General features: G+C 44.9%; 2 protein-coding genes and 1 non-coding gene across 7 annotated transcripts in view; 2 read left to right on the top strand and 1 right to left on the bottom strand.

Moving 5' to 3' along the window:
- iqch (IQ motif containing H) overlaps positions 1-12,085 on the bottom strand; it is a 37,426-nt gene extending 25,341 nt beyond the window's left edge. Inside the window, exons 1-10 of one of the 5 annotated variants that reach the window (XR_015940325.1) lie at positions 11,867-12,080; positions 10,755-10,877; positions 10,107-10,204; positions 9,494-9,581; positions 8,647-8,766; positions 4,348-4,465; positions 3,061-3,225; positions 2,639-2,856; positions 843-1,388; positions 45-111 (exon numbers count right to left, since the gene is read on the bottom strand). Coding sequence is in view for 4 of the 5 variants with exons in the window: in XM_088641090.1 (XP_088497216.1) it covers positions 45-111; positions 843-1,388; positions 2,639-2,856; positions 3,061-3,225; positions 4,348-4,465; positions 8,647-8,766; positions 9,494-9,581; positions 10,107-10,204; positions 10,755-10,877; positions 11,867-11,917 (1,594 nt within the window). In the remaining variant the exon portion in view is untranslated. Of the gene's footprint in view, positions 1-44; positions 112-842; positions 1,389-2,638; positions 2,857-3,060; positions 3,226-4,347; positions 4,466-8,646; positions 8,767-9,493; positions 9,582-10,106; positions 10,205-10,754; positions 10,878-11,866 lie in introns of all 5 variants that reach the window. The other 4 variants (XM_088641090.1, XM_088641088.1, XM_088641087.1 and 1 more) reach the window with 4 other exon arrangements.
- A 383-nt stretch (positions 12,086-12,468) lies between these two features.
- Positions 12,469-21,096, top strand: aagab (alpha and gamma adaptin binding protein). The gene is made up of 10 exons (XM_088641097.1): positions 12,469-12,627; positions 16,247-16,437; positions 16,600-16,696; positions 17,379-17,468; positions 17,629-17,712; positions 18,478-18,557; positions 18,695-18,791; positions 19,368-19,472; positions 20,036-20,085; positions 20,450-21,096. Exons 1-10 carry the CDS (start codon positions 12,531-12,533, stop codon positions 20,525-20,527), a joined length of 969 nt encoding a protein of 322 aa, XP_088497223.1. The 5' UTR covers positions 12,469-12,530; the 3' UTR covers positions 20,528-21,096.
- Positions 13,227-13,299, top strand: trnak-cuu (transfer RNA lysine (anticodon CUU)). Its single transcript has one exon. It is a non-coding gene; the product is annotated as a tRNA-Lys (tRNA).
- Positions 21,097-23,027: the final 1,931 nt, after the last annotated feature.

The raw sequence follows: 23,027 nt of genomic DNA, 5'->3' as shown, positions 1-23,027 counted from the left end.
TAATACAGCGGGGTAATAGCGCGGGCTGATGGAGAGAGAGGTACCTAATGACGGGATGTGGATAATACTCCTCCTGGAAGACCTGATGTGTTTCCAGTTGGCTGCCAGATGCTAGAAATCAAGACAAACATTGATCAGTGACAGGACTGCGCACACATTCATCAAGTCAAGGCTTGGAAGGCAAAAAAAAAAAAGGGGAGTCAAGCTTGTCTTTTTTACTTGCTTTAACAGAAACAAGCCAAGCATAAATTATATTAATTAAATTAATTACATACTTAGAAACATCTTCCCCCCAATTAATTCAATTAGCCGGCTACATGATGCTACTGGCAGGGGAAGATTAGGGGGTTTAATTAACAGAATATGAATGTTTAAAGCACAAAAAAAAACAGAGTGAAGGCAAACAGAACCGAAGTTGTGAGCACTAATTACAAGGCTGTCTGCGTTTATAAAGACGTTACCAAAAGATGACAGGGCACAGACAAGGGGAAGCTGTATTGTTTTTCTTTTTACCGAATGAAAACTGCCACAAAGGTAAGTCTATATATTTTTCTGCTTCAGACACATCGGAAGACAGAGATCGAAACTGATTTTCTGACAGCCAGATCAAAAAAAATCTCGAGGCTCCTTCTTCACAATATTTGTTTTGTCGCTGGTGACCCTGAATCCCTGCACGGCGACAAAGGAATCTTTTTTTAATGGGAGAGAGATCGCAGGAAGGGGGTGGCGGGGACGGGAGCTGTGCGAGCGCTGAAGCGGGGGATGTCAGGAAGAGGAAAGAGAGGGAAAAAGAGAGACACAGAGATGGAGAAAGAGAGATGACAGCTGCCGGCTCAGCTCACCTCAGCCCTGCTGCGGAAATTCTCCAGGTGTCTCTGCCGAGATGCCTGCAGGGCCTTTCTTGTGCGTGCCATCTGAGCATGCAGTAGCCAGGAGATTGCGATGACACCGGCCGCCCACTTTTGCCGCCGGTAGCGCAGGTAGGCGGATCGGACACGGTAGCATCTCCAAGAGGTTTGAATTGCTACGGCAGCCGCCTCTGTCCCGCCCTCCCCCCTGTAGCGCTGGCCAGGGCGTCGCACTATCTCCCACACCTCCTCCTGGTTCAGCAGAGTGGAGATGAGGTCGCCCGAGCTGAGCCCTCCTCCATCAAGCTCTCCGCCCTGAGCCAGCTCCGCCATCCTTGGCCCGCTCACCACAGCCACGGGCACGGCATACTCCCGCAGTACCTGCGTGAGCCTCCTCAGCGCTCCTGCCAGGCTCCCCCAGGAAAGACAGTAGTGCCGCTTGAATCTGGAGAACTCTGGGGCGGTTTCCTCCACCTGCCCGTTGAGAATGGTGAAGGAGAGATTCTTGCTCGAGCCGAGAGGCTCCATCACCAGTAGAGGCTGCAGACGCAGTAATGCATACAAGAATGGAGAAACACAGAAAAAGAGGGGACTGATTATGCTCTTCTGGTTGTTACTGGTGTAACAATCTAAGGATTTAGTGAAACTTTTCCTGAAGCATGGTAGCTGATCAGAATGCTCTGCATGTTTTGGTAGTTTGGTTTGTATAACCACAGGAAAAGGAGTGCCTCCCACATTCAGCCTGTCAACTACTGCCAATTCGTGTGCAGGTATTTACACAAAAACCACAACATCGGAGGGAAATGCCTGCTCAGATAACGAGACCATTTTGTCATTTTTTAAAATTCTCACTTAAAATCACCATTCTCTGCATGGCTTGTGGCTATTTTTCCTAATGTATTCTACGTATTTATAAAACATAAAACATCTGGCATAACTAGATGGAGAGAACTACATAACATGACAAGAGAACAAGTGCCTCTAGGGTCCATTATGCATTTCAGTTTCCTTTCTTTTCTTCCATGAAGTGTGCATGGTATAAATTAAAACTGCTCAACTTGGCAACCGAAAAGAAGATCCATCTGAAGTTTTCAAAACTGACAGTAAGAGCCCCAGCTATTTAATCATGTAATAGAACTCCAAAACTCACAGGTAAGACTTTGGCCTCTTACTGGGCATTCATTACAGGAGGAAGAAAGTCAGTGCTGCAAACATCAGGGTTTGAATTGTTTCTTAATTAATTTAATTACAGTCACAGAGTGTAATGAGTGTATTAAAAATAATTTGTATCATGTTGTGGCATAAATATCACCCCAAATAATTTAACAGTTCTTCTAGTATAGTTTTCGAGGAGCTAATAATGTTTTGTTCATGCTGTTTCCTCTATCTTCTATTTTAAAAGAGATGCTACTTTCCTTACAATAAGAGTTTGAGGGCTTGCATTCCAGACTCATAGCCCAGAGATTTATTTTTTAATACAAACTGTTAGAAAGTGAAAGACAATGCTTACACAAAAGTTGTGTTTTGTTTAAAACAGTGGAATTGCCCAATTTTTTCGAGAGCACTTTCACAAATTATAGTTTAATGCTAGCCGCCTGCTTGCACATTTGCATCAGGACCTGTTTGATGCACAAGGTCAACAAACCATACATGGAGGTATTTATGATGATTTTGCCATATTACCATGTTATCTCTGTGTCAGTGCTGCTCATTTTCAATATGGCAGGGCAGACAATGCTCATAGGCAGACCATTACTGAGACACGACAGGCCAGCTGGGCAGTACTGTACCTCTGGCACGATTGGACACAGCCTGCTGGAGGTGAGTGCTGGGGGGGGTCGGTGCTTGGTGGCCGATCTCTTTGAGGTAACAGAGGGTGGGGGGGTGATAGGGCCCTGGATGGGAGCTTGCCAGCTGGGGTCACAGCTGCTGTATCCAGGTTCCAGTTCCTCATGCAAGGACAAGGACAGATCCATCCTCTCTCCCACAGCTCTGCCAGACACAGGACCTGTGGACCAGTTCGAATGCAGTAGGACAATCTTTAGGAATATGTCTTCCGTGTTTCTTTATTAAAAATGGAAATGTAAAATGTGATGGGCACCCCTAATGTTGTAGGTATGCAGTCCTAAGAAAGCCACTGCACTGTCCAAATAGGTAAAATACAAATAAAAGTTTTATCATACTGTATATTACGATGAACTAGACTATACACCTCTGCCAGTTGTCTCTCCACCTCTGTGGCCCTGACCTGTCCCTCCAGCAGAGGGCGCCTTGTCTCTGGCGTGTAGAGGAGCTGCCTGGGGTCGGACAGGAGGCTGCTCCAGGATAAGCTGTGCTGCTGCAGGAATCAAGCCCCTCTCCAGCAGGCTAGAGATACCTGCAAGACACAGCACAGACTCTTACAACACGCCTGACGGACATTTCTGTCTAGAGTTTAGAGCTAAGGCCCTAGTGGAATCAATTAAAATAAAGCACCTTACTAAAATAGGTAATTTACAAATGTCAGGGTAACCTATTTGTTGAAGAAATATTTGTTGGAACAATATTCTGTTTGCACTCATTATACTGTACGTCACCTCCTATATTTTTGGAAACCAGTCAGTCTGAATCCATATTAAGTACATTTTATATTAACACTAAAAAAGTGACCAAAAATTGTCTTGACCAATGCAATATATAATTCTAAGTCTAAAAGCCTTAACATCTGCGGTAGAAATTTCATCTTTCATTTTATCCATTTATATTTTACAGGCAATGAATTGCTGATGAGAATTTCAATGAACATTTTTGACTGGCATGGCTGGTTTCACATCATATTACAGCTTTGCATTTTTGGTGTCTTGAGCAGGATTTGACATTCTGCCTTAACTAATGAAAGGACAGAAATACTACCGCTTGTGTCAGTCGGGAGGTTGACTCAGTTCCTCCAAGATTAAAAGAGCAATGAGCCAAAGGAGACAAGTATGATTGGAGGACAATGTCTGTTTTAAACATACATTATGCAATATTGTGGACTAAACTAAACTGCGGTGGAAGCGTAACATTGTGCAATTTTAGCAATATTGGGCACTTTATAAGACTTTATATCATGATCATGCCACTGTGCACAACTAACAGAATATGAAAATACAACAATCTTTTTCCAATTTATGCCACATTTTGTATTTGCTTAAAAATTTGGTTTTTCTTTTTTCCTCCCTGGTCAACAGTCAACAGTAATTACAGGGCAGTTGTAACACGATCGGCTTGCATATTTCATTTGCTGTATGACAGCCCGGGGTTGAATTCAGAGACACATGCAGCTGCAGAGGTGGATTAGTTGGTTAATGCACAATGACTCAACTACAGAGAAAGTAACAGGTAGTTTTTCTAAGCCATTGCAGGCCAGGGATGAAGCACTGAAAGTGTAAACATGAAACAATGAAAATTGCAGCATGGATTTCTCCTCTCTAGCAATGGAGGCTTTAAACAGCATGCCAGCCCTGGGCGACTAGCTCACCTGTCTTCATATCGTTCTGGGACAGTGGAGGAGCCAGGTAGGGATTGTTCCGCTGGGCGGCAGGCACCACCACAAGACTGCCCACTGTGGGACCATGGACAACCTTCTGCAGCTGGGCCTGAGGAGACAGGAGGAGTGCTTGAAAGTCTACCCTTTTTGCATTGTCAATGTGACGCTCTTCCTTTACATCTTTATTGTTACTTTTAAACCAGAATTGAAAGTACACCCACCTAGTTTGGGTCTTCATACTGGGGAACCTAAGTTTATATAGTTACCTTGGCATGTTTTTATGTCTTAAAATGGCAATTTGTTCACTAGTCGTTAGTCATTCAGCAGTCATTTGCTTTCACTGAAGATAATAAAACCAAACACTACAAGCCTACAGCTTCCACCCTCCCAATCAAACAGGCCATTGGAGTAATCACTGCAGCAGGAGGAAGCAAGCAAAACAGATTTAATACATCTGATTGGTTGGCTTTTTTCAAATATGTTTTTAGATTTTAATGGTTTCGATCACCATCAGTAGTAAACAACAGATTAATTTTATTGCACATTAGCAGGTAATACGCTTTTTTGGGCTTTATTGACTTAAATGCTCGAGTTCTAGTACACCGTTTTCTTTCATTCTGTCTCTGTGTATTTCAGCAGTGGGAAAGCTCAACACCTGTGTTTGGTAGCCATGTTCAAATATTCCTTTGCACAGTTCTATAAGCCCACGGTCCTGCTTAAAGTCAGCTACTGTAGGTTTATGGCGGCAGACCCTAGATAGCAAAGTGCAGGTGGGGGGGTACTGTGGTATCACTGCCAAAATCATTCAAGAGTCATGACCAGAGTCAGAGCGGACCTGGGAGGGCCGAAAACCTGAAGGTCAGTGCATTAACCTGCTGCCCCACCCATCACCCACACTTCTGCCTGGAGCACAGCACTGCCCTGGGGGGCCAGAGGACCACTGGAAACAAAGACTTAGAATTGCTGCACTTCAGCTCAATAGCCCGCTCAAGTAGAAGGTTATTAGTTCCGGGTCACTGGCTAGAATTATGCTTCAAACTTCTTTTGTACGGGGCTGGAAGATGAGAAGATGGCATCCATTAATCAGCATTGTGGCAGCTTGTAGATGTCAGTAAATATGGCTTTTTTCCCTTTTTTGCAGTTAACAACTAGCAGATTTGCTGCATTCATTAAAGAACATAGGAGCTAGGATCCAGCAGCTAATGACATTGTAAACTGGCCAATAAGCTCCCTTCCCTGGAGCTATCAATCAAGAGCTGGCAGGGATCTGGTCAGCGGTGGTTAGGGGACACTTTCAGTACTTGTATTTTTTTTCTTCCTTCCCCAGCTGTACAGATTTGTGAGTCTGGATTCTCTGACAGCATTCATGTTCCAAATGTTCATCCTTTCAGGATCAGTAATTAACCCCTCCCAACTTCTAACTGTCTTATTTTTCATACCTATTATAAACTTGGACTTCCTCTCTCGTTTATTAATTTATCAGATGCTATCCATACTGAGCAACCCCTATAAACATCCATTTACTGTACATCTGTTTAAAATTAGTTTTAATGAACAAGTAAATCAAGAGGTTGTAATATTTTACCAGTCAGGTCTCTTTTTTATCTGGTTTCTACCGTTTCTGCCGTTAGATATAAATGTTAGGTGTCCTGCTCAACAGTAAATATTAATTTTATATACTGTTAATATTTAAAAGATAGGGCACACTGGACTGTTAGATTGGTATATAAAAATCAAGGCATGAAGTGCCAACTTTCCTTTTGTTACATATTCATAGTCAGTACTGCTGAATTATTAATACAGACTGTAGTAACAGTCATGTAAACATGCAAAAGAAGGACCAAAATGAACCCACTGGACAACATCAAGTTTCTACAAGCTGAGGCAGTCTTCCTTTTTTGAATAGGCCTGAAATACCACTCTTAAAAAAAACATTCCTGATCCCTCAATCCTACAGATGTGGGTGATGGGTGGGACAGCAGGTTAATGCACTGACCTTCAGGTCTCCAGCCCTCCCTGGTCCACTCTGACTTCCCTTTTCCCCTATCACTCTAAAACCCTTATCCAGCCTCCCGCTTTCATCTTGTACCTGCTGCTTGACCCTCTCTAGTCCGGGTCTTGCTCCCCACACTCATCAGAAACCGCTCCTCTGTTGGTTAGAGAGCCTTTTTCATTCAGCTGGTGCCATTTTCACCTTCTCTGTCCTAGCCCTCCTGACCTTTATGCCACTTCTGACACTGTGGATCACTCTGTTCACCGGTCAACATTCACTGACCCAAGAATTTCTGGCTCTGTTCACACCTGGTTCATTTCCTACCTGCTCACATATACCTGGTGTGACTTTCTCCAGTGGGGTCTCCCAAAGTTCTGTCCTGTGTCCCCCTACCATTCCCTGGGTCCACTCCCATCTCCCCCCATGGCGTTTTGTATTTGAAGCTGAAGATATTCAGATCTCCCTCTCTTTTCCTCCCACTGGTATTCACGTTCTCTCCCGTTCTGCCTGTTTCATAGCCATCTCTCCTCCTCTTCCATCAATGAACACTGTCCCTCTTAGAGTCTGACCTCCTTTCTTCCCTTCCTCTTTTCACTCCTATGTGGACCTCTCCATCTTTTTTCCTCTGGACTCTACCTTGTCCTCTGTCTTAGGATGAGGTCTGTGATTACTGGTTCAATCCTGGGCCATTTCATTAGCCCACTGTGACTTGGATCACCATGTGGCAATTGCCAGTTACCAAAGGAACACAGCTGAACCCCTCCGAAATAATGTATATTTACTTTATGATTTCTTGATTTAAACAGGATGCACATTGTGAAGGTTGCTTTCACAAAAAAAGCAATACCTAAAACAAAGTTTGACTGATTTGATGAGTTGCAGGCCTCCTTTTATTTATTTAGCACCTGCTTTTTTGCTTGTTTGATTGCTCTTGCCATGGCTTGTATCACTGCCATTATAGTTATCTGCTGATCTTGTAATCACCAGCAGAACAGCGGCCTACTACAGCAGGTGTTGAAAAAAAAAGACAAACTTTTTTTTTTTGGAAAGACAACACATCTGTTTTTTTCTGGTGGTAGTGGGGGGGGTGGAGGGGAGGGTGGTGAGAAAGAAAAAAAAATGAAATCACATTTTTGCCGGCACAGAAGGGAAGAGCTGGAAATGTGCTGGCTGGGAGTGAGACAGTTGGGTATCAGTGGGCAGAGGGCCAGTGCGCGCCAGTTGGGAAAGTATGCGCCCATCTTATTGGAATGCAGGGCCAGGTACCCACTCCTGTCCTGAGACAGCTGTAAACCACCAGCCCATAGCGCAGCAATCAGGTGCCGGCGTTCTTCAAAGAATGCTGATATCTTGCAAATTCGCAGCTCCTTCGGCCAAACAGCCGGCTCACACTGCGCCCCACATACCGGAGTGACAGACTCCCCCCTCCCCTACCACTGCCGCCCCATCCGTCCTGACAAGCAGAGGGATAAAGGATAAGCGGAGAGTGTGAGGGGGGAGAGGAAGAGAGGGGGGGGGAAAGGCGCTGAAACAAATGGCGACCTTTCGAAAGATTAATTTGTTTACCAACAAATGTTCTCCCTGTCATCACAGCCCTGGTGACCTTCACATCTCTATTTCCAGGTTGAGAGGATTCTGACGGTAGTCATCTGTTCACTTAAAACTTCTTCTTCTTCAACGCTTGACAGTGGCAGCGTATTAATTTGCTGATTTTCAGGCAATGAATGGAGGTGGAAATCCAAAGTCTATTGTCCTATAATAACGCACAATCTGTCTCAATCAGCTGTAATAATTCCTAATCAAATTTTCCCAGTAGGATGAACAACTTCTATTGATGTGCTGCGCACAGCTAAGTGGAAGGAGCAGAAAGTCAATATGCTGCGATATGAAAATTCAGAAAAGTACAAACCTCACAGAATGGGAAGACTATTCCATTAGTGTCAGCAGTGCTAAGCTTAAAAAGAGTGCTGGAAGAGCAAAGACCCCTGTGGTGACTGTACTGGGTTTCAATCCACTGTAGTAGATTGCACAGACTCCAGATGGAAATAAGATTAGGGACTGATGCTTTTTTTGTAAATAAATGTATTTCTTTTTTAAAAAACAAACAACCACTCGGTTACTCGGGCTGAAAACCACTCCAATCTCAAGAAACAGAAAATCTGCAAATACCAGAGACCATTGCTGTTGTTGAGAAACCTTAGCTTCCTATTGTTAGGACAGATGAAGACATCAGTCTCTCCATAGCAGAGGCATCTCAGTGTGCCAGAGCTCCCAGCCCAGGTCAGGCCCCAACTCACCGAACCCCCTTTTCTTGGGCTCGCTCCTGGCAGTCGGATGCCATATTGCTCATGCAGAAGAGCTCTGTGCGCAGGGTGAGCGGGGTTACACATCACCTTCATGCGCAACCCCGACTTATGCTGCGAATGAAAGGAAACATGTGAACCTCCGAAAACAATGCCAATTTTAAAAATGTGCGGTTTTACATGGGGGTCCGAAATCTTCCCCACACTCCTGGTTGGCATTACCTCTTCACTTTTACTGTGCCTTTTAGGGACACCTTGGTAAGCTTAAAAAGTGTGCAGGTTTTAGCTATACAAGGAATATGCGAGTACTGTTTTCTTATCCGGTAAATCATTGATTATTTGGCAACTGATAATCTGCCCTCCAATATTCTATTGTGATCACTGGTTGATCTGGTGAAAGTATATCATAAATCAAACAATATTTTATTTCTCACTATACTTAATGTAATGTATTGCACTTTGCATTAAACAAGCTGCAATATGTCATTCTGCTAAATGCACTAAGCATGTAAGTCATGTATTCTGGTATAAAGGCCAGGTGCTCAGGGTTGGGAAAGCAAATGATTCAATTCCATTACAAGGAAACAACTGCAGCCAGACAGCCTTTGTTAGCTGTCTGCAGCTCCACTGGAGGAGTGGCAGCACATCCCACAGCAGTCTGCTGAAAGGCTGATCAGGCCTGAGCTTCAAAACTGTTTCCATTTTAACAGTGTAACAAATTCCACAGTGAAAACATATTATCATTCTTAGGTCTGTAGATTCTTCACTTTGTTTACATTTCCTGTGATTAAATCCACTACAGTTCTTTTGTGCATCAAATATGTGAGAGAGTGATGATTACCTGTTCCCCAGGTGAGGGTCTCCCAGCCATTCCAAAATCGGGGCTCCTCTGCAGTCGCAGGTCAGGCACAGTTTTCAGCTGAGGCTTCCTAAACAGAAAATGAAAATAAAGCCTTATCTTCAGAAAGTCTTTAACAAACTACTCTGCCATGTCACTGAAACTCTTTGACTAGGATCCTTCAAGAAATAGCCCTAACAAGACATCATGAATGAAATCCCCTCCTTTCAAACATTTCTTAAGTTCCAACATGTAACATACATTAAAATCACTAGCAGAGCCAGAAGGGACAAAGTGCATGTTGAAATATGTTGGTGTGCTGTTCAGGTATAGTACATCAGCACTTCCACGAGGAAGAAAAAGGAACAAGTGTTTAATCTGACCCATTTTACATAATTCATGAGCCTCTTGTACCAATATCAGCAGAGTGCAGAAGAATGGGACTTACTTGGTTGAAAAGAGAAAAGTATTTAGAGCAAGATCAATTTAACTACACATGTACAAGGAACTTGTGTACATTGTATTAACAACCAAGCAGATCTGAATAATGAATCCCCTGAAATTCGTAGCTCTTCACATATATTTACAAATGTATTCCGATTGATGAAACTCTTACCATTTTGCAGCCTGTGTGTTTGGCTTTTCACCCTCTTCAATAGCAGGGAGAGTCAGCACCTGCCTGTTAACCGCATTCAGATATTCCTCAGCTCGCTTCTGCAGATACACAGTCATCACACTTAGACTGGTGTGCACCTAGTCTGCAGTTCCAAACTGATGTGCGCTAAGATCTTTTGCATAGAAATGGCAATGGACACTCAGAAGAAATTGCACGATGACTCCATTTCGTTAAGGAGAGAATAACGTTACAGGAAGTGCTCACAGACGTACCAGTGCCAAGAAACACTACCTAAAGCACAGAAACTGCTAGGCACATCTACATCTCTCACTTCCTGTTAATAAAATTCTTTCTTTCCACAGGAAACTTTGGTGAGTTGAACATTGCATCGATCTCCCTAGCACTTTACTTCAGGGCAAACTTTTCCAAAATTCCAAAATACGTTAACTTGCCTGATGTAAATACATCAGAAAATACACATATTCATATTCCCCATATAACACTGCAGTCTCATCCTTGTCTACAAGATCACCCCCTGGATGTGAACTTTACATCCTTGCATTCCTTTCCAGAAAACAGGAAGCAGATTTCTCTTACAGTAGCTCCCACCCCGCTAGTGTGTTTGACCCTTGACCCCGGCGCCCTGACCCTCAGTCCATTCTCTGTCCGGCGGATGGCCGTGTGGAGGGCCTGGATGTCCACGGTTTCTCCTGCTCCCTGGATGGTGACCCGAGTGAGGGTCTGCTTCAGCTGACACAGGTCCTCCTTCACCTGGGGGCCAGTCCACAATTACACACCACAGAGCTAACACAGAGTCTGTGCCCTTTTTTTAACTCACGTTTTGCTCAGTTACTTAAAAGGTTCTAATACGACAGACAAGTTGATTTGGACTAAGGGTTAGGCCAAAAAAATTAATCAAACTGATCCATCCATCCATGTCTTTGAAACCATTGCCTTTTCACGTTTAACTTCATCAAACAGAAATGATAAAGTAAAAGAGAGGTCTTTTTAATACTAACGTTTTAGATTTTATTTTGGACTATATTTTAATACGGTATAAAAACTGTAGAAAACCACCCAAAATTCCAAGGGATATGGGAAATATGTCTCCTGTCACTCGGCTTCAGCCACAGAAATTAAAACTGACCTCGAACAGCCTTAAGTAAGAAATGAAACGACCTGACACAGAAAACTCAAGGAATTAGATGGAGAACTAATAATGATAATAACGACGTGTAAAAGTGGACATTGAAAAACAAAGGGCGTTAAATCCTTTATTATGATGCATCTGTGATAGTGAGTTAATAGTGCAGCACAAGAGCAACTTGCCAAACGAAGACGCAAGCCCCGCAATCCGTCTCTGACACCAACGCACAGCCGTTACTGAGAACACAAATCTCGGCTATTATGACTGCAATTTAACCAACAATACAGTTAATTCTGTGAGATTCCGAAAGTGTTCATTAAATAACTAATTAACTTTTCACCTTCGCGGATGAAAAATCTCTTTAGCTAAATTTAAAACAGTTCAGTCGAAGCAGGGGGTGCCTAATGACAAGCTGGCTGTGTGACTGCGTCACCGCATTACTGCAGCCCTGCAGTGTGAGGGCCTCGGCGCGTTTAACAATTACAAAGACAGGTTTTACTGCAGAATGGGCTATTTAATTCAACTAATTAGCAACTTCCAGCGAACCCATTCATTTTCCGAAATGTAGCAGGTTTATTTTTTTTAACGGAAAACAAAGTTTACGGCTTATTACCTTGACTAAAATGTTGCCCACTTCATCGGTATTTTTTATTATATCGGCCATTCCTTGCGATCTTGGCCGAGGTGCCAGTTAGCATTCGGCTTGTTTAATTGTGTCAATTAGTGGTGTTGCTCGTCTGTCAATTCATCCCACAGACAGTAACACATCATTATGTCCCCATGACAACGTACACCATGTGACGGCCTCCATGGCAACATGACGCAGAAGCTTCCACAGTTCTTTTCAGGATAGGGGGAACGATGTCGCTAAAAACCATTTGATAATTTACATAAACGTATAAAGACAGTTATTAATTAGCATATCATATAGACCTTGAAAGAACAAAAAATGTCAAGTGCGATAGGATCCCCCTTTTCTTTAGACATTCCAGTTATAGCCATGTTTATACGCCAGGCTTTTATCGCAATTTAATTTAAAACACCCAGGATTCATTTCCAGGAGCGTTAATAACACAGCACCGTTGTTTCATGCTGTATGCGGCTTCACTAACTTCGAATTTACGTCAACAAGTCTGTTTTATCCGCTGATATCACATTTGTATCTGAATTTGGAATGGTTTAGCCCGACCTGCTGTCGCAGTCGGAAGTGATTCGCCGGCTGCAGCGGGTCAGAGTTGAAAGGTGCCGCCTGAGGCTTTTGTGTTGACAGATTCAAGATGTCATCCACAGAGCAGGAAAGGGATACAGAGGCACTGCCTTGCGTCCTCGTTACGAGCTGTGATCCGGGGTTCAAAGAACAAGAGCTGGTTAAACGTAAGTGTCCGAATCTAATCTGTTAGCCTGGCTTTGAGTCTGTGGTGTAAATCTTGTCTGGACTCAAGGTTAAGTGAGGTGCTGTGCTACTGTTTCTCATTTGCACATCAGGCAGGCGAACGCTGTCTCATTTTAATTAGATCGGTTTGTTAGGGGAACGCAGAAACATGAATGGACGAACACATTGTGCATAACACTCGAGCTGCATAAACGACTAGTATAGTAGTCGTGAAGCATTTATTCCGGTTGCTGCGCAGGCGGACAGACTGCTCGGACATCCTCTCTTTGCAGAAAAGAAGGAAACAACCTAATACGTCCGGTAACGTTTCTAGTTTATACATTTAGCTATTAAAAGAACGTTGTTAACGAAGGAGATGGGAACACAGTTAGGATCTAACCCCAGGTTAGTGGGACAGGTTTTGTCAGTTTGCCTCTACATTAAAATCCATCAAAGATTTAGGCTGGGCATTAATTGGTTGCTGATCGGAAGATGTTGCTTAATGATCACAAGCCAACATTTAAAAAAAAGATCCCAGAGGTCTTTCAGTCTTCTGTTACATAGCTGGTTTAATTAATTATCATCATCACACAATCATAGTGCCCGACTAGCTCAGTCGGTAGAGCATGAGACTCTTAATCTCAGGGACGTGGGTTCGTGCCCCACCTTGGGTGGTGCCCGTTTCCTTATTGGGGCAGAGCGGTGGCTCTGTGGCTGTGACTGGAAGGTTGCCAGTTCAAATCCCGCATCCTGCAGAGGAATCCTACTCCGTTTGGCCCCTGAGCAAGGCCCTTAACCCCAACTGTTTCAGGGGTGCTGTACAATGGCTGACTCTGTGCTCTGACCCCAGGCTCTCTCCCTATCTGTGTGTCTCATGGACAGCAAGCTGGTGTATGCAAAAAGATGAATTCCTAATGCAAGAAATTTTATATGGCCAATAAAGCAACATAATAATAATAATAATCATTCTCGCTGTGCACCAAACCGTTTTATAGGTAACTATACCTTTACAGGGAGTGTTTAGATTATTCAACTTTAAGATTATTTTTGTAAAAGACATGAAGGAATTGTCTAATAAAGTAGTTATTTACTTCTCTATTTGGAACAAAATTCTGAAGAAACTGGTCCCTCTAGGAGTTGAGCTGGAGAAGGCTGGTTTACAGTACAGCTGCGTTTTTTTAAAAAAAAGCTATATTTTAGATGTTTTCACTCTTTGCAGTTTTCCATCCTTCCATACATACAGGCGGGGTGCACCCTAGACAGGACGCCAATCCATCTCGGGGCACACACAGATATGAGTTTTGTTTTCGTTTCTGTTCGTTTGAACACTTTCCTCACTCGCAATCGGACACTGCGAGACACCAAGTCACTGCGGTCAGCTTTTCAAGCCATTTCAGCACTGGAGGCTTCAGCTGACAAACGGGGCTTTAAGCCAATTGTGCAATTCTTCGCTGCTTTCTGGTTAACTTCCTTTCATGTAGAGACAACATGTGAGGCCCGTTCTGGCCCATGGTGTCCTGTGGATCTGTTGCCCAAGGTCAAAAGAATCTGCTTCCTTTCTGACCTCAGTTCTCCCTGGAATCTCTGGATACCCTCACACTTTATATGAGAGCTGGAGTCCCGCAGGTTTTCATTCCAGCTCCGAACACGGCAGCTTGATCGAATTGGGTATTTGCTAAAGAGCTCCCATCATCTGCTTTTTTTGAAGAGCTAGCCAGTTTCTAATTCAACGCAACTTAAGAAAAGCTTGCATGACTTGTGGACTGGATTTCCCTGCCTCCTGCTGTAGAACCCGGGACTCAGTTGGCTCGCTGATTACTGAATCATGATAAAAGACCATGCCTTTCCCAGCTTGTGCTTTACTTCGAGCAGTCATCACTTTTTCACCTTATCATCAATGTTACACCTGATAATTACATATGAGCGACACTGTTCATATGTAATATGCATGCCAGTTATTATTTTGAATTGTCATTGACCAGTTTTGAAAATCATTGGCACATGTCACAAGTGATACAAGTGCCAAGTAGCCAGTAGGAAACGGCTTCAGTGACTTGTCTCCTACATCCGTCTGCGCCGAGTAGTGATGCCACTGCTCCAGCAGGTGGCGGTGTTGACCCGGCTTCAGAATTTGTGCAGGGCGGAGAGACTTCAGGGTAGCGACGCAGGTCCTGACCCGCTATCCCGCACGTTTCGTTTGTATACATGAACTATAAAAAAACGCAGCGGAAACGAGTAGGTTATTCGTATTAAAATAAAACCAAGCTCGTCAAAGAAACGCAATAATACTTTTGTCAGTTTGAGGGTTTTTATATACTTTGGTTGCGAGGTAGGAAGTGATTGGCCTCGGTTATACACGAAAGTCCCAGTTTGCTCAGTGGTTCTTGGTGAAAGCCTTAGTCTTGTAATTGCAGGGTAAAGACTGAACACTAGTCAAAAGAACAGACGGCATGAATTCATTTTTATGGAGGTGTCCGTCCTCAGACACGTTCGAGTTTCGAGCGCCGAAACAGCGTGTGGGGGCATGGGACTGCTGGGGGCTGACGGGAAGGAGGGGGCAGTGATCTCGCGCTGTGAGGCTCCTCGTGAAGGCCGGGCCTCGTCCACGGCGCTTATGGACGATGACGTCCAGCCCTCGTCTTGCTCGTGGTGCATTACGAAATACGAAGTAATTGAAACAAGATTTCGGGGATCTGCCCCCAATGTCAGGGTGCAGAATCGGACTGCTGCATGCAGACCAGGGTGGCTGGCGCAGAGGAGAGGGGGCAAGGGAGAGCCCACTGTGAGATGGGCAATGCCTGCAAATCACTTGAAGCCCAGCTGTCAGATGGTCGGGGCCTCTACCGTTCATTAACAGAGAGGGTCAGGGGCTCTCGGTACTCAGCTGTGACAACGGATTTTGTAGCTGTGCTGATTAGTTTCGTTCTATTTTTGTTAATGCGGTTTAGCTTAACCGTGTGCATAATCCCTCTCTTGGTACCTAACAAATGGAATTGTATATAAAATCCAAACATTAGGCTCAATCCAGAATAACCTGCTTAGCCGAACACCAAGCACTGTTTCTTTCTCTGCCAGTCAAGCATGTCGTCGGATAAGCTGATAGGTCTTATTGTAAAAGGACTGGCTTCATCCAAGTCCTGTGCTGGAGCAGCCTGGAGTGCCCATCTGGGTTTCAAAATACATATTATATATACATGTTTTAAAAACACATATTCTTTTCATTCCATTGCTATTATGATTGAGAATGAGATTGGCTTGGGTACAGGTTTCTATTTGGGTCCAAATCCCTATTTGGGAGGTTGTACTTGCATGGAAAAACCCTTCATGAGTGGAGTCAGATACCTGGAAACAACTGGGATGCCATTAGTCCATTAAGAGTGCACGCAGATAGATAAGCTTCATGATTGATACCCAGGCCCATCAGACTCTCCTGTAAATTCTGCTCCTGGGTTGTGGCACAATCAAGTCCTGATATTGTAGTTGAATTAATTACCAAACTGGGAGTACACTTGTGGGTCAGAGACATTTTGCAGTGTGAAAAGAACAGAAGGTAATGGAGCACCTGTTTGTCAGCTGGTGGAATCCTGGCTGCTCACTCGTTCTGTCCTTCTGTGTCTATAGAGATCCTGGGTGCAGCGGCTGTGCCGGAGCCCTCCCGCCAGGAGGGGGCAGTGTGCTGGTACCCCTGGACCATCAACAACAAGTACTACACTGCCCAGGTCAGCCTGTGCGTTGTGCCGAACACCCACCTGGTGACAGCGGAGATCGCGGACAGCGTGCAGGCCTTCGTCGTCTGGTTTGACAGCACCACGGTAAGCCAGCCTCAGACCTTGGGCGGCCTCAACTGCTCCAACCTCGGATCATCGGCCAGGAAGCTTGCACACAGCTGTGTCTGTGTGGATCGGTTGTCCTGCTGAGCCATTCTCTGACTATGACGGAAGCCCAGCTATTAACGCCCGTGCCCTGTGTTGCAGGAGGCGGGACTGGACAGCGTGGCCCCCTGGCTGGCTGTAGTGGAGGATGTGGCCCCTGAGGTCCTGACCCTGGTGTGTGAGCGGGTGTGCGACAGCGGTGAGCTCGAGCGTGCAGGCTACACGTGCTTCTTCCCGTTGACCAGGATTAGCACAGCTCCCTCCCGCCAGAGGCGAATCCATAGAGCCAGCGCAAAGATTGCTTGGAGTGTTTCTTGTTCCCGGAATCTGTACATTTATCTTCAGTTCTTAAACATGCCCCATCTGAGTTTTTCCAGTTCTCGGGATTACCAGAGGAAAAGACAAGTGTTGGTGAGGATTATAGAAGTAAAAGAGCTTCCAGTGAACAGAATTGCAAAACAAAATGGAAATCCCTGACCTCTCTGGAACAGTCATGGATCTTTTTTGATCTGTTTTTGAAAAGAGAATCGATGATTAGTGTTTTTTAGTGGTACTGAACTGAAAACTGAGGAAAAAAACCCTTAGATATCAAATGAAAACTGATGATTCCATAATGTTATAACTAAATTACCAGTGCCTCCGTTCCTGTCCCATACACTTTTTTTAATTCAGTTTATTTGGGTTTTGCTAAATAGGAAATCCACAGTACTATAAAAGAATACAGTGGAAACTGCATGGTAGGCTTTTGTATGTTTTTCAAAAATAATTAGAAAGGAACTTTCTGTGGAACTATTTTCTAGTGTGACTGTAAATAGCATTTGGCTGGAGTCTTGTGAAGTGTTGCATGTGACCAGCAGGGGGCACCATGTCTTTCTCTCTAGGGGTTTCCAGGCAGCAGGCACAGGAGTGGTGTCTGTCCCACGGATTTGAACTGGTGGAGCTCAACCCCGAGGATCTGCCCGATGAGGATGGTGAGGGCCAAGCACACAGACTGCCGTACAGTCGCACTAGACACTCACACATGCTTATGCCGATTAACACTTCTTCACAGCTAGTGCCTGTGCTGTTCCTAGACCCTGGATTGCTTTGGCATCCCAGCGTTTCTCAGTGTGCTCTCTGTTCATTCCCCAGATGACTTCCCAGAGTCGACAGGCGTGAAGCGGATCGTTCAGGCACTCAACGCCAACATGTGGTCTAATATGGAGATGAAGGATGGTACGCCTTGGCATGGGAACACAGGGGTTGGCATCCTACAGGGAATAGTTAGGAATGCCAGGTTCTTTTCCAAGCTGCCCTCTCAAAACCTGACTTTCGCACATCCACAATGAAAAAAGGAATTTTTGGCTGAGCTTTTTTTTCCCCAAGCTAGGGCTTTGCTAGGGTTTATCAGGAGCCTGGCTGGAGAGGATGTGCGTGTGTGCACAGGCGCTCGCTCTCTGTCGACCGTGTCCAACAGCAATCTCATTCCGTCCCAGCCCCATCCTTCAATCTCTCCTGTCCCCTGAAAGCGTCTGAGAAGATGTGCTGAAAAGGCCGGGCGGAGTTCATTCACCCCCACACCAGCAGTTATCATCTTCCGATCTTTCTAAAAAACCAAACCCGGCGCATAAAAACAAGCATGTAAAAACCAGCCCTCGTGCGATGGTGTTCAAGGAAGGTTTAGCTGGTTTACCTGGGTCTGCTGCCGGTTTACTGAAACAGCAGGTGGAGAACAGTGCAGGAATGAGACACTTGAGCCAATGGGACACTTCAGAGCTGATTTAAAAAAAAAAAGATAATGACATTTCCAGGGTGTATCCTGTGCCTCATTGCTTGCTGGGATAGGCTCCGGCCCCCTCATGACCCTGAATTGGAAGAAGTGATTAGAAAATGGATTGATGGGTGTATTGATTGGAAGATGACATTCAGGAGAGCTTCTGTGCATTGTTACTTTTAATGCTGTTCTAATGGCTGGAGTTGTTCGCTCTCTTCCTCTGTCAGAGCGAGCCCAGTGTTTCGGCCTGATGAGCAGTCTTGTGGCATCTCGACACAGCAGCTCCTGCACCAGCCAAGACACACAGGTCAGTCCCCCTGCTGCCTCTCTCTCTGCCTCTCTCTCTGCCTCTCTGCGGGGCAAGGGGTTCACTTATTTCACAGGGCGAAGGGGACAGGCAGGCAAATGGGGAGAATGAACTGGTTCTCTGTCCTGTCCTTGCAGTCCCTCCAGCAGCCAGGAGAGGACACCCACGGGAGCCCTGGCCACAGCAGGACAGAGGCTACTGCCAACAGCAACACTCAGATTGACGCGCTTGTGGGTGAGTGTGGTCAGACCAGGAAGTCGCTTGTTTTTGATTTCCTGTTAATTAGGTTTGGTGAAAATGATGCAATTGTTTTGTGCCCTGCAGGGATTGGATTCAAGTACCTTTAGCTCAAGAACATGAACATGGGGGGCATAGACTGAATAAGCAGTATTTCAGTGATGTGAATGCACACCTTGATAGGTGTGGTGCCCAAATTGACTGATCACTAATGCACTTGGTGCTCTCAGTCCGATCTTAATTAAGAGTCCACACCTGTCCAGAATATCTGAGATCTCTTTGCTTGGCTGTTGATTTTTTTTTTGTCCTTCTTGTTCATAGTACCCTTAGTATTCTAAAGTTATAAATCTCTAATTTAAAAAAGGACTTTCACTGGTTAGTTGAAAATACCACCTCTGCATCCTTCCTCTTTGAACAGTGTAACAGTAGGTTTCTGCGGGACTAGAAAGGACAGGCTTGTTGATACAGAAGACCAGGCTATCTTGGTGGGATGTAGAGTAGGTGTCATAGCTAAAATACGCCTATCTTTCCTTTAGTAGAGCTTTAACGGAGGCTGTGTGTGTTTATTTGCAGATCCCATGACAGACATGGACATCCAAGAGCTGGCCAGCCTCACCACCAGAGACTCTGATGTGGAGAACTTTGAGAGGCTCTTTACCAAGCTGAAGGAGATGAAAGGTAAACTCTTTCATGTGCAAAGTGGAAGTCCTGTCAGAAACAGTCTGATGGATCAGGCGAGCATGACCCACCTAACCTGGTCATGTGACATCCTCTAGCAGGGAGCCCAATAGTCTGACCTGACCTGGGCTTTAAGGTTTGGAAGAGATCCACCTGTGAAAATGAGAGTTAGACACCCTGTTGAGAAGAGCCTGGACAGGCCTCAGAAGTTTACCTGCTATAAAATATTAAAGAGGACGGCCTGTGCTCACAGTATTAGGGGCAGTTCATATTGCAGAAAATAGTCCACTCATAAAGAGCCATTTAATTGCTCTTTGATTCCCAACATTACAGGTGTCTGACTCAGTGCTGTGATGATTTCACTGTTAAAGACTAACAGACTAAGTGAATAAAGACTTCACTGTTCAGTCACTCCACTTATGTATTTCCCTGCAACAGCTCTTCAAGGCTGGACTTGTTGTTTATTTCTAACGTATGGCAGTTGACGAAAGAGGAGGAAGAGGTTGAGGAAGGCACCACTAAGCACGTCAGTTTTTCCAGTTTGTGCTTCTCTCCCCTCACAGACAAAGCATCGTCGTTACCTCATGAGCAGAGAAAGCTCCACGCGGAAAAGGTAGGAGCCCCCTCACAGCTCACTGCATCTTCACTTGGAAACCATGATGTACCTCTCCACTGAGCTCAAACCACATCTGATAACGCAACGCCTTTCACATCGTTCCCCCACGGGCTTAAGGACAGGAAGGGTCTTGCGTCATTCAAGTTCTTCAGAGGAACTGATTTGCTAATTGGGGTGGTCTTTACCATGTCTAATGAATGATGGTTTAAGGGTTCTGTAAAGTGCATTGCAGCCATTAAGAGCAGCACTCGCTGTGTCTTTCCTGACACATCCAGCGCTGTTGTTATGAAAGAACTCAGAGCAAGAGACTGTACTCGGGACATTGTCAAGGTATAAAAGCCCTCCTGTCCTCTGCTTTCAGGTGGCCAAAGCTTTCTGGAGGGCAATTGGAGGAGACCAGGACGAGATCGATGGGCTGTCCTCAGAAGAGGACAGCTAAACGGGGGGGGGGGGGTGTTGTAAGAACGGAGGTCTCCTGGCTCTCCCTTCCCAATGAAGACTGTCTTTCTCCTGCCTTCTGAGGATTCTGTTACTTTTGCATTGGGTTGGGATTAAACATCTCACTTGTCCCACTGAGAAGGAATAGGAACACTGAAGTAGAAAAAAAATAATGTCCTGCATTTTCGGTGTCCTCAGGCAGCGGGTCCCGTGCCCAGGCAGGAGAGCACCCCTCAACAGCCCATCACACCTGCTCAGAGCAAAAACAGCCCGTGGGTGGTAACACACAGAAGGCACTGATAAAAGTAGTGCTAAAGATCATGCAGGCCCACTCCCATTTTTGGTTTTATTTCTCTTTGGCTTGGGAAGAGCCCAGTTCAAACATGGAATAACGGGGTGGGAACCGGAGGGGAGATTCTTGATTTGATCTGTGCGGCTCACCACACAGAGCTGGGCCAGGTCAGGGGTCCCAGCCTTTTCAATAACAATGCAGTGTCTCCCTGTGATCCATCTTTTTATGTCAAACTCTTGTGACTTTGGTTCATTTCTGATTAAAACTGATAAAATTTACCTTCTGAATGCTCATAGATGCACATGTGTGGGGACTGGTTAGAATGACTTTAATTAAGATTTTAGGTTTACAGAGCTGAAACATAAATGCTTCTTTCTACCCAACAGCACAACACTCTTTCTACAATGATGACATGCATGGTACTCAAATCAAACCCTAACAGAAATCATTTTAAGTACACCCCAGAATCGGTGCAGAACAAATTACTGGTGAAGATTAACCAGGCGAGGCCTTTATGTTCTTCATTACCCAACCTTCAATTGTAAAGCAGTTAAACATACACCTTGAAGTCAGCACTGACCTTGATTTAAATGGCAGTATACTCACTGGATTGCACTTCTTATTCCTCCACCTAGGACCCTGGGATTTTATCCCGATTTCCAGTAATGCTTCTCTTTTCACACTGTTGACACACAAACCCCAACACAGAAAATTAGCAAAGTGGTTTCGCAACCCTTCTCGGTTGATGACCGGGGGAGGCGGGGGGTGCAGCCCCCTCCCTCTCCTGCAAGTAATCTATGGAACAAAGAGTCTTCATGTCAGGATGACAAGCCTTGTTACAGCACACAGAGAGCTGGATGTTTTAGATTAGCAGTATCCTAGCAATGCTGAAAACAGGCTTTGTAAACAAGCTCTCAGATGCTGCAAGACCTATAATTAAGTGACTAGTTTGCATCTGTATCAGAGATACTGAAAACTAAAAATAATTACACCCCCCCCCCCCCACAACACCGGTGAAACCAGATGAAACAAAGCACACTATTCTGTTGGAGTTAAGCAGCTCAAGTCCTATTACAGATTGCCAGCTATTTCCACAACGCAGCACCTGTGTTAATTTGTTTTGGCTGATGCAGTGGGGGAAGAAAACTTCGCTCAGCACTTCTCTCCTCTGCCTTATTCTTTGAGTCTGAACATGCATCCCAATCCCCTTCCACCTAATTTAGAAAAGATCTCAGTGTTTCATATGAGGGCTGGGACTCACCTCTGAAGTGCTGCGCCAGTGTGGGTGATGGACCATTGCAATTTTGAATAGTGGAGCGGATGCCCCAGTACTCCAGGTAGAGACGCGTTGACTGTTTCACCAATCGAATTGGGGGCGAGGCCAGGCTTTGAGTAAACATTCGCCAGGACATTTTGAAAATGTGGCTCATGATCTTCATCGACCAAGTATTCAGAACCCGGGTTGAACACCCCTGAAAAACGGCACTTTCAACAGCACAGTGCCCATGCTCAGCCGTATGGGGAACTGATATGGAAAAGCCAGAGTGGGAAGAGTGCCACCTACGGAATGTATCCATCATCTATGGAGTCCAAGGACCTGGGCTAACATCAGCATCCCACAGCTACTGCTTTATCCCTGGAGCTCCAGCCACTTCCACCCCGGTTCCCCCAGAAAGCGTGGGACAGATTCTGCACCCCACTCGCGCTCGACGGCATGCGCCCCCACTTTCAGAAGGGGCTGCCATAAGCCATAAGGTCAGACAGACAACACAGCTTTATTCTGCCCTTTAAAAAAAACAACCATGAAAAAAATATCGCTTTACCTCGGCCCCTACAGCAGCACGTGCGAGCCCTGTGTCGGCTGCAATCGCATCCCTTCCTCCGCGAGGGCTCCAGAGAGACCCCCAAACAGCCATCACATCCACTCGCTTTTTTTTTTCAATATATAGATCTTTTTATTACAAGAACAAAACAAAACAAAAAAATACATTGCAATATTTTTAAAAACCAACACTTTGTATGTAGGAGAGAAAAAAAAACTTGGGTATTACATTAGAAAAAAAACATCCAGTATAGTTTCAGGGGGAAGAAAATCAAAGCACAAAACACTAAGAACCAGTTTAAAGAAGAATTGGAACAGTTACAAGAAATGCACATTAAAAAATTAAAGACGTTGTAGTTCTGAAGACTTGAACATGGGGATAGCTTA

The sequence above is a fragment of the Lepisosteus platostomus genome, chromosome 7, assembly GCF_059453375.1.
Source record: "Lepisosteus platostomus isolate fLepPlt1 chromosome 7, fLepPlt1.hap1, whole genome shotgun sequence".
Taxonomy (NCBI): Eukaryota; Metazoa; Chordata; class Actinopteri; order Semionotiformes; family Lepisosteidae; genus Lepisosteus; species Lepisosteus platostomus.
Note: the sequence above shows the minus strand (reverse complement) of the source record. Positions and strands in the feature narration are given on the sequence as shown.